Source organism: Onychomys torridus, chromosome 16 (assembly GCF_903995425.1).
Source record: "Onychomys torridus chromosome 16, mOncTor1.1, whole genome shotgun sequence".
In the NCBI taxonomy this organism is placed as follows: Eukaryota; Metazoa; Chordata; class Mammalia; order Rodentia; family Cricetidae; genus Onychomys; species Onychomys torridus.
This window is the reverse complement of record NC_050458.1, coordinates 50021660-50035392: the sequence shown is the minus strand read 5'-3', so window position 1 is coordinate 50035392 and position 13733 is coordinate 50021660. Positions and strand designations below refer to the sequence as shown.

Below are 13733 nucleotides of genomic sequence, written 5' to 3'. Positions count from 1 at the left end.
GGCTCACAGGGAGTAGTGCTATTAGGAGGTGTGGCCTTGTTGGAGTGGGTGTGGCCTTGTTGGAGTGGGTGTGGCCTTGTTGGAGTGGGTGTGGCCTTGTTGGAGTGGGTGTGGCCTTGTTGGAATAGGAGTGGTCTTGTTGGAATAGGAGTGGCCTTGTTGGAGGATGTGTGTCACTAGTGTGGGCTTTGAGGGTTCAGAAACTCAAGCCAGGCCCAGTGTCGCCCTCTCTTCCTGCTGTCTGCTGATCCAGATGTAGAACTCTCAGTTACCCTTCAAGTACCGTGCCTGCCTGCAGGTCCCCATGCTTCCTAACATAACAGTAATGAACTAAACCTCTGACCTGTAAGCCAGCCCCAATTTAAATTCTTTCCTTTGTAAGAGTTGCTGTGGTCATGGTGTCTCTTCACAGCAGAAACCCTAAGACAGGGAGAATCACCATTTTCTCAATAAACACAGAGTACCCGGTGTGTGCTGGGTACCTTGCCAGGAGACCAAGACAGTCACTGAATGAGACAGACCCAGTCCCTCCCTGCCTTTGTAAAGCCTCCTGGATGGTGAGGAAGACAAAATCAAAGAACAGAAGCAAATGGGCATCTCAGGCTGTTCTAAGCACCATAAAGATAATGTTATAAGCAAGAAGGACAGAGCGAGTACAACCTGGGGTGTTGGGCAAAGCTCCCATGATAATGAAAATGTGGTGTGAGTATCCCCCAAGGCTTCATGTGTTGTGTTGAGATTTAGTCCTTATTGAGGTATTAGGAGAGTGGACACTCACTCCAACTCCAACTTCTAGAGATGGGGTCTGAGGGAGGTGATTGGGACTAGACAGTCCTTACAGTGGAACCCCATAACTGAATCCTGGAGGTTTTAAGACCAGAGACATAGACGTTTACGCACGCTCCACCTCTTCCCACATGATACCCTGAGACCCATGAGGACTCCGTCGGCAAGAAGGGCCATCATCAAATGTAGACTTTTGACCTTGGATCTCCAGAGTTAGGAGTCAAAAAAGAAGCCAAGCAAACATCTTTTCTTCAGGAAGTCACCCAGCCTCCAGTAGCTTGTTATCATGATAAAAAGTAGACAAATACAGTCTGAAGAGGAAAGCTCACTTAAACTGAGATTAAACCAGCTTTCAGGCTAAGGGTATAAACTTACAACGTTACGGCTTAGGGGAAGTGAGCAAGGGGTGAGTACTTTGAGGTCAGCCTGGATTGTCACCCTAAAATGAAGTTGTACCCACCCTTGAAAATCCCAGAGGAGAGGTGGTTCAGCAGTTAAGAGCACTGGCTGCTTTCTCAGAAGACTGAGGTTTAGTGCCCAGCACTTACATGGAGTCAGACTCACACTGTCTAAAACTCCAGTTCCAGGGGATCTGGTACCCTCTTCTGGCCTCCACCAGGCATACATACATTCAGACAAAACACTCATACACATAAAGCAGCTATTTAAAAAAAAAAAAAAAAAAAAAAAAAAAAAAAACAGAAAAGAGGCCACAACTACATGCAATGCATGCCATGAAGGATTTTAGGCAAATTCTTCAAAACGCTCCAGATTCTGAGCAGAGAATGAACTATGGAGAGATCTGTGTGGATGCCAGGAGATCAGTCAAAGACGGCTTGGCTAGAATCATGATGGAGAAGATAGAACCAGGAAGACCAGGCCTCACAGAGGAGGTATAGTGACAGAACAGAAGAGGCAGAGCTGTAGAGCTAGGGTCCATATATACCTGTGGTATATGTGGTACATATACCAGTTCCTCAGGTCAAGTCTTAAGAGCCCAAGCCCTTCCTTTTCTTAAGGCTGTTTCTGTATCTGAAAGATGAAGGAGGCAGAGCTCAGGCATCTCTCTGGGTGAGGTCCCTTTCTCAGCCCCCAGTGCTACCCTTTGGGGTAACACAACAGGAAGAGGAAGTCCATAGGTGCAGACCCGCCTCAGCCTCATTCTTCCCCTACCTGGGATATCTGGTAGTACAGCAATGAGCTCTATTGCTGGGGTTCTCAGGTACCCAGACCTTAGGAAAGGTTTTCCCCAGTCATCTGTTAGGGAACCAATTCAGGAAGGGGGCTCAGCTTCCCCCAGCAGAGAAAAAGCGCAGAGACCACGCCAAACAAAAATCAAGGCACAAGAGGCATGCTGGTGGGATGGCTGCTGGGACTTTATTACAACCCCAAGGGTAGGAAAGCGACAGGAGGGGATGCCTGGAGGGGCCAAGCAAGCACTCAGAGCTCGGCAGACACAAAGATATAAAGCTTGGCCACAAAGGAGCTGACTGTGCCGTGGCGATAGAGATCCATCTTGACGGTCAGGAGCAAGTCCCTGGGCTCAGGGATGGGCTTGGTGAGGGCCACCACCCCACTGTGGTGGCTCACCTTTCGGGTGGTGAAAAAGCCCTCCTCATTGCCGGCGGTGATGGCTAGCTGCATGCTGTCCCCGGGGACAGCACTGGAAGGGCCCATGCGGAAGACCACTACGGGTACTTGGGTGTTGGTAGGGAAAGAGAGATGGTAGTAGGTTATTCTCAGAGGCAGCCTGGGGCACTCCTGGTTCTCATGGCAAGGCAAGCGCTCACAGCGGCTGAAAGACAAGTGGACAGAGAGACAGGAAGAGGGTTAGCGCCACCTCAGCAAGCAGAGACACAACAGAGTGTGGGCAAGCGGCCGCTCACTGGGTGGGGGTTCCTGCTACCCTTCCGGCCAATGCAGCCAGCACAAAGAGCACCCTCACTCACCTGGGGGAGGCCTGTAGACCTCCAGGCCGGCAGACTCGGGGGCACTGGGGGCCGGGGTCAAGCCGTACCCAGGGTGAGATGTGTTCCCCTTTCTCAAGGCAGAGAACCACCTTGGGCACACTCAGCAAGGGTCTCACCCAGACAGTGGCCAAGGCTCCTGGGTGGGTCTAGAGACTACCCAGAACAACTGGGTTGTTGTTTATTGCCATTTATTGCGCGTGGGGCTAATCCTCATATATTGATTAGTGCCATCACTACCAGTGTTCAAGATGGTGGTCTGAGTGCCATTTGTCAGATGAGGAATCAGGTTCAGAGAAAGCCACAGAGTGAGGGAAGAAGCCAAGTCCATGCTCAGGGATGAGATCAGCTCCCCAGCCCCTGTCCTTCAGCTGTAGACACCTGGTCCAGTTCGTCCACAGAGACAGAGACAGAGTGGGACTCAGATTGGAGATGACAGGTTCTAATATCCTGTGACAAGACTGAACTTCCTGTGGCAGGATGGAGACAGGTCCTAACTTCCTGTGTGGTGGAGATGAAGACAGGCTCTCACTTCCTGTGACAGGCTCTAACTTCCTATATGTGCTATAGACAAAGAAAGGTCCTAATTTCTTGGGTGGTCGAGATGATAGCAGACTCTCACTTCCGGTAACAGAATGGAGACATGTACTAACTTCCTGGGAGTAGAGATAAAGACAAAACATGACAGGATATAGGATGGAGACAGTCCCTAATGTCCTGTGACAGGGCTGACTTCCTGTGGTAGGGTAGGATGAGGGTAAGTTCTCTTAGTAACTTCTAATTACAGACCCTAACTTCCTACAACAGGGTGCAGACGGTATATTCCTGTGACAGGATGTTGGCAGGAAAATGGACTGTGTTCTATGTCCTGAACACCAGGCCCAGCACATTCTGAAGGCAGTGTGACAGGACCTTGAAACGAAGCAGAGCCATGATGTCAAGCCCCATAGGACTTGGCCAAGCCCTTCTCAGGATGTTCTGCCATTTTGACTGAGTATGGATTCTCCACTAGGGGGCATTTTCTCTCCTGGTCTTCCATCACACCGCTCCTCTGGCTTTTTAAATCTCCATGTCTTGTCCTAGTTTATATCACATTTGACACTTCTTTTTTTTTTTTTTCCAGAGCTGAGGACCGAACCCAGGGCCTTGCGCTTGCTAGGCAAGTGCTCTACCACTGAGCTAAACCTCAACCCCTTGACACTTCTTGTGTGTGGCATTTCTGTTTGCATCTTATCGGATGCTTATCAGAGCTGCTAGGAAGCCTTTCATTTACTTGACTATTTACCATTCTGGCTCTAAGAAAAGAACAGTCCCACAAGATCCTTGGCACGGTATCAGGAAAGGGCCATGCCCACTACAGAGAACAGAGCCTGGGAGGGAGAGCCCAGAGCTGGTAGTAGGGAATAAGGCAGGCATGGGCCTTGATGAAAGGCAGCTACCCCTAGAGATGTCAAGGACCAGGGCAAATGGGGGTGCTCCACATGACTGGGAGCTCATCAAGGAAGGGCCTCTGATGACTGGGAGCAGGGGTGGCAGTGGAGAGCCAGGGAGGCAGCTGGGGTGCATGAGCTGTGTTCCTCTGGAGTGTCAATGGCAGGAAGCAGCAAATTTGAGTTTTCAAAGTCAGCCTATCTCCCTTCAGAGGCCACACACACACACACACACACACACACACACACACACACACACACACAGAGGGGCTGGGCGCTCAAGTGCTTTAGGAATAATAGTCTGAATGGGTCTGGTCAGTAGGTGGTGCTAGAGTCTCCTCCGTGAAATTTGGCTTTCCACTTGTCCTGTGGGGCCCTCTACTGACCAAAAACTAGGTCTTGAGTTGCCAAATAAGCTCCGCAAATGTGAAGGCAAGAAATATGAGGCGTGTGTGATGTCCTGGTCCAGCTCCTATGACCACCACATTCTGGAGATGTGGATACCGTCATCCATCAGAAGAGAACCCAAGCCCTCCCTGGAAAGAGGTGCCTGGACCGGCTCTTTTTAGACCACTCACTGCCCAGGTGGGGTAGTGGCTCCTCGGCTTTATCCTCTGTGCCAGCACAGGGCTCAGCTCCTATGGCACTTTGTAAATGGCCACTGTGCAGGCCGGCTTGGTCCTTGATTTTCCTTCTCTGTCTCAAATTTATCACACATCCTAGAAGTCATCACCACCACGTGTGGCAAATTGCTGGTCAGACTAGGGACAGCAATGAAACCTGTGAATCACCCAGATTAAGGTGGGGGGCAGTCACCACTGGATCTATTACACAGCAGGGCAGCACAGGGACCAGGTCACAGCTTCCACAGACACATTGCCTCCTCACATATGCATTACGGTGCAGTGTGCCCCAATTCTCTAGTTCAACATCCTTGATTGTAGCACCCCAAGTTCTGTGAAAATGACCAGAAGCCACTACGGATGGGAGACAAAAGCCAAGAGGAAGGCTGCTGGGACACTCCTGTGGCTATCTGTTGACAGGTCCCTCACCTTAGCCATTTGCCATTCCTGAGAGAGGCCTGGGACTCTGGCCAAGTCTGTGACCGTAGCTTCTCACTTACATCGTGTTCTAAGTCACAGTACCCAAGGCTACCCAGCTTCAGGACAACTTTTACAATCATACTCCATCAGAGGGGCTCCCGGAGGGGGAAGAAAAAGATGTATCCAGCCCCACTGAAAGCTAGAGACAGCCTTGAACACAGGAGTAGTAGGCCCTCTGAGGTCAGGACCTCAGCTGCCTTGGAATGTCCATGAGACTCATTTGTGGCTTGTGGCTCTAGCTTGCTGGCTTAGGCTCCTGGGTAGCCAGGATCATCACTGGGGAGAAGGAAGCTGTGTTAAGTGAGAGGAGTCTGCCCCCCCACCCCCGTGGGGGTGAGTAAGGAATAAGGAGGGAGGGAGGGAGGAAGGGAGGGGGGAGGGAAACCGGAAGGTGGAGGAAGATTGATTCCTACATCTTACCCATCACAGTTCCAAAACAAGCTGCCCTTGTGAGCATGCACCTCAGGAGAGCCACCCACTGGTTCCTTTGTATACACACGAAGGACATGTGTGTGTGTGTGCACGTGCATGTGGTTGCCATCTAGTGTCTTTTCTGACCCATCTCTGCCTTATATAGCAAGGCAGGGTGCCTCACTTGAACTTGGTGCAGGACGATTTGGCTAGTTTGACTACCCGGCTTCCTTTGAGAATCCCGTCTCCACACTGAGACCACAGAGGAGCTGCTCTGTACACCTGGCTTTTTCACATGGGTGCTAGGGATCCCAACTCCCATCCTCCTACCTGTACAGCAAGCATGTTAGCCGCTGAGCCATCCCTCATCCCAGTTCATGTTGTCTCTCTTTGAGACAGGGTTTCCTGTAGCCCCAGAAGACCCCAAACTCCTGATCTTCTGGCCTCTACCTCACCGATGCCGAGATTACAAGTGTTATGCCACGGCATCCATTTCCCGCTGTCCACTGTCTCCTCTCTAAGGGCCGGGGAATTCAGAAGCCTGGGTTTCTGATGAGGAGAAATGGGAGTTGTAGAACAGAAGCCTCTCCTCTGGGATGAGCCAGGAAGTGAGACTCTTCCCATTAGCACCCCACCCCCAGCTAGGGTGAAGCAGCAGGGTGAAAGCCTCCTGCTGGGAACCCAGGCCCCGCCCTCATTTCCTCCACCCAGCACTGGTCTCCTAACTGGTTCACACCTCCTCAACAGGAACCATTAAAGGAGAAAGCTATGGCCAGAGAGGCTCCTGTAGAGCTGGCAATCAGGAAGGCATAACCATATGCCCTTCCTATGCCATCTCAGGCTTTGCCATCCGACAGCCAAGTGACCTTAGACATAGCCCTGTCACCCACTGACCAGCAGAACAAAACTGATGTCACTCCAAAAGAATCTTGTCCTCTAACTTGTGCCTTGAGGAGAAAATGGCCCACCACCCTCCTCCCTACCACAGCTCAGTGGGCAGACTAGGCCAGCACTGAGCCAGGCTTGCTACCCCTCATTATCAACACCTGACCAAGCAAGTAAGCGTGTACCACCTTACTGAGGTGGCCCAAGGTTGACCTGAGGCCATAGAACTTAGAAAGGCCAGGACCAGAAGCCCAGCCTTTCTACATTGCAGCCCGAGTCCTTGCTCATGGCCTCCCAGATTGACATGCCATAACCAACGAAAACCCAGCTTCCTTTTTCCCCACAGAACTGCAGGGATGAGTGCGTCCTGGAACACCTGTTCCTGCCCACTGGGCAGAACCTAGGGTGGGGTCTATGTAAACAAGCAAAGGGTCACTTTCAGAGAATCCTACAGAGCACCCACCATTCCATCTTACAGCTGAGAACAAGAGCTTCAAGAAACCCAGGAATCTGAAACCCAAGTTAGCCGCCTCCCAAACTCTGCTTCTTCTAGACCGTCACAGCATCTCCACAAGGCTTGAGTCTGCTTGGAAGAGGGGCATTCCCAAGGGGGGTTCACTTTGGATTCCCAAAATCCTTAGTGCAGAGGACTCCACCCTCCCATCCCCACTCTTTGGCTCTTGGTGACATAGAGACAAAGGATAGAAAGGAAATGGCCATCTTCCCAGGTTTGAAGCATCGCGCCCCGCCTCCCTCACCCCCGTGTCCACATCCAACCTGTTTTTATGGAGAACAGTTTCTTTTTTCAGCCCCAGAAACAGCAGGATGGGGCAGCTGTGACCTGGCACATCAACCCCACACTGGAAGGAAATGCACCCCAGGTGTCCTGAGGATATCCCATTTCGGTGTGTGTGTGTGTGTGTCTCCCCCAACCTCCCCCACTGCCTAATTCAGCTCCCATTGACCTTAATTCAAGCCTGGCCAACACCATCCCACTTGCCCACCCCTCCCCTGACCAGGCTGGCCTCTCTCCACCCTCTCAGCACCCTGTGTACTCTCTGGTCACTCTCTGGCATGTGCTCCTAGACGCTGGCCCAACAGGCCCGGCCATCCACAGCCCATTGTCTACCCAGGAGCCTGTATACAGTCAGCCTACCAGTGGCTGGATTTTGCTCACCTTAGCAGTCACCTCAGCAAGCAAGGTCAACCTGCCTGCCCACGGACTCATGTGTCTTGCCCCAAGTAGGGCAGCCTCCTCTTTCAGCCTGGTGGCTGCACAGGAATTAAAAGTAACCATTGCAACCATAGCCTGGCTTCTGGAATCCTGAAACCCATTTATAATGGGAAACAGAACACGGCCTCCAACCAAGGGTGCATAGCTTTCTTGGTGACTCAGGACAGCTCTGCCACTGCCGCCAGGCTATTGCACAACTCGTGAGCTCTTGGGGATGTGACACATTTGCATACCCACTTCTAGAGTAGCTTCTCCCTGGCACAAGCTTAGAAAAAAACAAGGCACTTGGTGTTGTTAGGACAAGGTCTCAGTATGTAGTCCAGGCTATCCTCAAGCTAGTGATCCACCTGCCTTTGCTTCCTAGTACTGAGATTACAGGTCTGCATCAAGAAAAGTGATCAGTTTGTGAGTGGATTAAAAACACACTAGGGGCCGGGCGGTGGTGGCACACGCCTTTAATCCCAGCACTTGGGAGGCAGAGGCAGGTGGATCTCTGTGAGTTCGAGGCCAGCCTGGTCTACAAAACGAGATCTAGGACAGGCACCAAAACTACACAGAGAAACCCTGACTCCAAAAGCCAAAAACATACTAGGGAAATACAGTGGGGGTGAGGGCAGGGTGGTAGGCAAAACAAGCAGCTCTAAAGTCAGAAAGACCTCACGGTTTCTAGGGTGGAGCAAACTGGAATCTGGACAGAGCCTATAACAGTGACAGCAGTCCCCTGGGTCAGATGCTAAACACTGGAGCCCAAAGCATCATCAAAAGCAAACACTGGCCACTGAGCAGGAGCGGTAGCGGGTCAAGAGCCAAAGATAAGAGCGAGGCCAACAGAGCACAGTGGGAAACCCAGGTGTCCACCCACATTCGTGCTTTGAGCGTTCCTGTGCTGGTGGGGAGGGCATCATCGGTCCACACTCCCAGAATGAGCTCCCAGGGTGGAGCTTGTCCTGTAGCAAATAAATGGGGTTCTCTGGATAGAACCGAGATGAGGGTGGTTGCAGGGAGAACCATGGCCTGGGAGTCCTCCAAACTCCCCGAGGAAGGAGTTCCTGGACACAGCAGAGGACACCATGGTGATCGGAGCTCACAAGGACACATGGTCACACAGTTTCTAGTAGAGGACACAGGCTATCCCACACTGTTACCACACATCACTCAGCTAGAAGGAAGATGCCTTAGCAAGTCACCCTGCATCCTGGATTTGGGACAAGACAGTGACATTGCCAGCTGCTCCTCTGGGTCAGCATAGTCTCACATACACATGCTACAGATGAAGCAACTGACGAAGGTCTGTCTCAACGACAGCATGCCATCTGCAGTCACCCCCACGGCCTCCTGAGGATAGTCTCACTGGCCCTCAGGGACCTTAGCAGCAAGAATCAGCAGGTTCTTAAGGCCAAATGAGAGAGCACTAAGGTCACAGCTTTGTGAACCACCTGCCTATGCCCAGAGCGGAGCCTTTAGGAAGCCCAATACAGGCAGATGACAGCGGGCCCAGGGACTTACGTGTCTGCGGAGCGGCGATAGTTCTCCGGGCATTCAAAGGACAGACAGCGGAAGCTGCCCTGGATGTTGAAGCAAGTCTCATTGATGGAGCAGTTGTGGATACCAGTCACACATTCATCAATGTCTGTGGAGACCCAGAGACAGTATGGTAGAGACTAAAGCCATGAAAGCCATCCCCACCCACGCAAACCGTGTAGTAACATCCTTGCCCCCCCCCCCCCACGGGAGCAGCGTCTGGTGCCAGATCTTCTGTTTACCAAACATGGAGAGTTACAAGAGCACTAGCGTATTCAAATCTCTGGAGTGGGGGTATGTAACAAGAGCAGATACCGTGTGGAGGTCGTTGAAGCGCCAGCAGGGGTGACCATGCAACTGGTGTTACATACAATCCTCATCTTAGAGAAGGTTCACCAAACTTAAGGAATCTGGCCATGGTCACACCTTCTATAAGTGACAGAGCCAAGCTTTGAACCCAGGCAGGTGAGCATCAGGATTGGGTGCTCCAACCACCCAGCACCTTTCCATGACTCTCAAGGAACACCACCCTGACCTCATGCATGACTGGCTTTATCTTGAGGGTCAGGAAGGGTCTGAGCCTATGGTCCCACGTCACAGGTGAAGAAACAAGGCCTGAAGGAGCCATGCATCTTGCCTTGGGTCTCAGGACAGTGACTAAAGTGGTTGGGGGGGGGGGACCAGGCCTGGAGATGCTGCTACAGGGCCTGGAGCCTCTAGAGGTGGGGGAGCCTCTTACATGACATTCCAAGTGGGTAGGGTTCGGGGTATCACCAAGCCTAGGAAGCAGCTGTTAAGAAGTGTCACATGTCTGACTGTCACTGGCAAAAGCAACCCTTGCCTATCTCAGAGACCACAGCTCAGGAATGTGGGTTGGTGTTTTGTTTTGTTTTGTTTTTAACCTTTTTATTTGGAGGATGGGCATGGGCATGTGCCTCAGCATGTGTGTGGAGGTCAGAGGACAACGTGCAAAAAGTCTGCTCGCTCTTTCCACCCTGTGGGTCCCAGGGATTGAACTCAGGATCACCAGGCTTGGCAACAAGAGCCTTATTCAATGAGCCATCTCGCCAGCCCAGGAATGTGTTTTTGCTGCTTCTGGGCAGGACTCCAGGCTGTGGTGAGGGAGCTGGGCCAGGAGAGCAGAAAGCAGGACTGTGGGGGAAAAAACAGTCCTGTCCAACCTCAGAGAAGTTGAGTGGGTCCCTTCCAGAGATTTGGCTGGCTGTCTTCTTTGCTGTTGGTGGTGGTGGTAGTATGTGTGTGTGTGTGTGTGTGTGTGTGTGTGTGCATGTGCGTGTGTGTATGTGGGGGGGGGAGGTAAGTGGGTGCCCATGCACGAATGTGTATAACATCTTATTCTATTACTCCCCACATTCAGCCTCCACCCCAACCCAGTGCCCAGCATTTGTTTAGGTTAGCTGGTCAGCCAGCCTCAAGGAAATGTCTCTCTCTGCACCTGCAGAGGGGTCACTAGTGACCATCTTCATGAGCAGGACCTGGGATTCTCTGGAGCTCCTGGATCGCTAGCTCATGGGGACTTGTGAAGAAGGGGCTGGACAGCTTTGCCCGTAATCTGCTCCTGGTGTGAGCCGGAGTGCACACACAGGATCATTTGTTCACAAGCTTTTCTTTAATATGGTCAGCTGCCAAATGGGTGACCATGGAATGCTGGGGACCCCGGCAAGTTCTTAGAAAGGGGTAACAAACACAGATAGACTCTACTAGCTCTCACCACTGAGCCCATGCCAGAGCTGACTCTAGCCCACTAAACACTCACCACCACTTAGAGTTCCCAGACCAGACCACAGCCAGCCCTTTGCAGGAGCAGAGGCACCTGGCATCCGCTCCTGTCTGTAACCTAGGACCTGGCTCACAGCCTGTCTGTCCAATGACTGGGTGAGAGAATGCACAATTAGACTAGGCTGGGGACAGGGTCCTTGTGCCACTCTTCCAAGAGCCAAGGACAGACTGGGTCTTCCGTGTAGGAGACCAGGACACCTCTCCCTAATCCCATCCGTGCCATAGCCCTGCATCTGGGAAGCACATGCTCTCCCCTGACACAGTGGGACTTGTACCACACATGGATGACCCCAACACAGGGAGTCTGCCTCACTCACCTTGGCAGTTGCGACCATTGGGGGCTAGCCTGTAGCCAGATGAGGGGCAGCTGCACTGGAAACTTCCAGGGACGTTGATGCAGCGGTACGAGCAGATGTGACCCCCAGTGGGCAGGGCACACTCATCAATATCTGCAACAGGACAGTCAGAGTCCACCCTCAGGATCTAGCTCTGGTCCACAGCCATGGCTGCAGCTAGGCCACGTGGCAGCCCTAAGTGGCCAGGCTGGGCTGGGAGGGCAGCAGCAGAGAGCAAACCAGGAAGAGGCCTCAGGCACTGGGGCTGAGGGTGGCCACAGAGACCATCATTACAGAAGGGGAAACTGAGGCCCAGGGAAGGGGTGGCACTAGTCTGGGGATAGTATGGTGTGAAGTATGCACAGGGAAGGGGAATAGAGAGCAATTTGCTAATGAAAAACAACAACAACAACAACAACAAAGCACCTAACTCAACCAGCCATTCAAACAAACAAAACTCACTACATGTCACTCGAAAACACAGGCTGAGTCCCCTCATCTGAAATGCATGGGACCAGAAGTATTTTGGGTATTTTGGAATACTGCCACTTACATAAATAAGATATCCTGGGGATGAGAGTCAAGTCTAAACCCGAGATCCGTTTGTCTCATACACACAGACTAAAGGCATCTCTATACAGTATTTTCAGTGCTCCTGAGTTTGGACTGTGACTCATGGTATAGAATTTTCCACTATGGAGTCACACTGGTACTCAAAAAGTTCAGGTTTTAGGTCTGAGGACATAGCATCTGCCTAGCAAGGCCCTGGGTTGGATCCCATGTCTCTCTATATATATATACACACATACATACACACACACACACACACACACACACACACACACACACACACACACACACAGCATGATAGCTCTGGAACTGGGGGTTCTAAGCTTGTTATAACATCAGTAAGATTTGTCCTCAAAGTTTCCAGGTGCTCCTGGACTGTCAACTGGTTGGACTGTACCAACGGTTCAGGAGGGAGTATTGCATTTGACAGAGAAGATGCTGGCCAGGCCTGGTGAGGATGGAGCTCAAAAGGCCAGAGCAGTCTCTCAGGGGTCGGGGTGGCCCTGGGGTCACTCCTCACCTCTCAGACACATACTGCTGCAAAGCCCTGTGCCCTGTGGCTCAGAGTGCCAGCACACAGAAGGGGTTACCACCACAGCATGCGTATTTAAGAACAACCCATGGACAGGTTTGCTCTTTTCCTAACCTCACTCTCGACCCCAATAAAAGGTCTTTGAGACCTATGGGAGGAAAAGCAAGGATTCAGCCCCGCCTCCCTTCAGGGAGCAAATGGGAACTTCACAGGGTGGAGAAATCCCGGCAGGCTTTCCGAGCCATGGATCCTGAAATGCAGCCAGAGGCTGCTGTGGTGGCAGGATTGGGGTGCTCCCCACAGTACACAGGGTGCCCTCACCTTCACAAGTGACCCCGTCCACATCACTGAGCTGGTAGCCTCGGCGGCAATAACACTGGTAGGAACCGTAGACGTTAGCACATTCCTGGCTGCAGGGGCTGTGGAGGCACTCATTCACATCTAGAAGAGAAGAGGTTCCCAGGGGTCATGGCTCAGAGCCACACCTCAAGTCCCTGCCTCCAAAGCAGGCTGAGGACTCAGAGAAGGTGAGCAGAGTATTTCCTCATCACCTCCCTGATGTGAAACAGGGAAGTCAAGTCTCAAGTTGCAAGACTGAGATGCCTAAGGAGAGAGGGGCCTCCACTGCAGCCCATTGTAGCTGAGAAGTCTGGAATTTCTCCACCCCTGCTACTGCCTGCCTGAGGCCACCCCATCTCCTGGCAGGGTGAGTGACAGCCTCCAGGCTTGGCTCCCTTCAATCCTGTCCCTGCAGGGCATGGGCACAGCATGATGGCATATCCAGAGTCCTATCATGACCACAGCCCCTTCTAGCTCTCAGTGAAAATCTTTCCTGCCCTCCCCACTTTCATCTCCTAGATGGTGACACAGGTGACCTAGCCTGTGGGACAATAGCCCTGGTACTCCCAAACCTCTGAACTTTGGAGCTGCTTGAAACCCAGCTATTGATTACCAATTCCCTTCACCTAGAGCAAGCTCCAGGCCAAGTTTGGCCCCCTACTCGTTTTTGTAAATAAAGTTTTATTGGCACATATCTATGAACACCTTTGACCAGGACCATGGCTACTTTTGTGTTCCCACAGCAGAGTGGAGTACTGTCTACACACTGGCCAGAAAGGTTTAAAATAGTAACCATGCAGCTGGGAGAGAAAAAGCTTGC

At 52.0% G+C, this 13733-nt stretch overlaps 1 protein-coding gene across 3 annotated transcripts in view; it reads right to left on the bottom strand.

Moving 5' to 3' along the window:
• Fbln1 (fibulin 1) overlaps window positions 1–13733 on the bottom strand; it is an 85677-nt gene that overhangs the window by 33885 nt on the left and 38059 nt on the right. For 2 of the 3 annotated variants that reach the window (XM_036208801.1, XM_036208803.1), the window contains exons 12-14: window positions 12896–13015; window positions 11455–11586; window positions 9323–9446 (exon numbers count right to left, since the gene is read on the bottom strand). In XM_036208801.1, coding sequence (XP_036064694.1) covers window positions 9323–9446; window positions 11455–11586; window positions 12896–13015 — 376 coding nt within the window. Of the gene's footprint in view, window positions 1–2138; window positions 2582–9322; window positions 9447–11454; window positions 11587–12895; window positions 13016–13733 lie in introns of those variants that run through there. The other variant, XM_036208802.1, reaches the window with a different exon arrangement.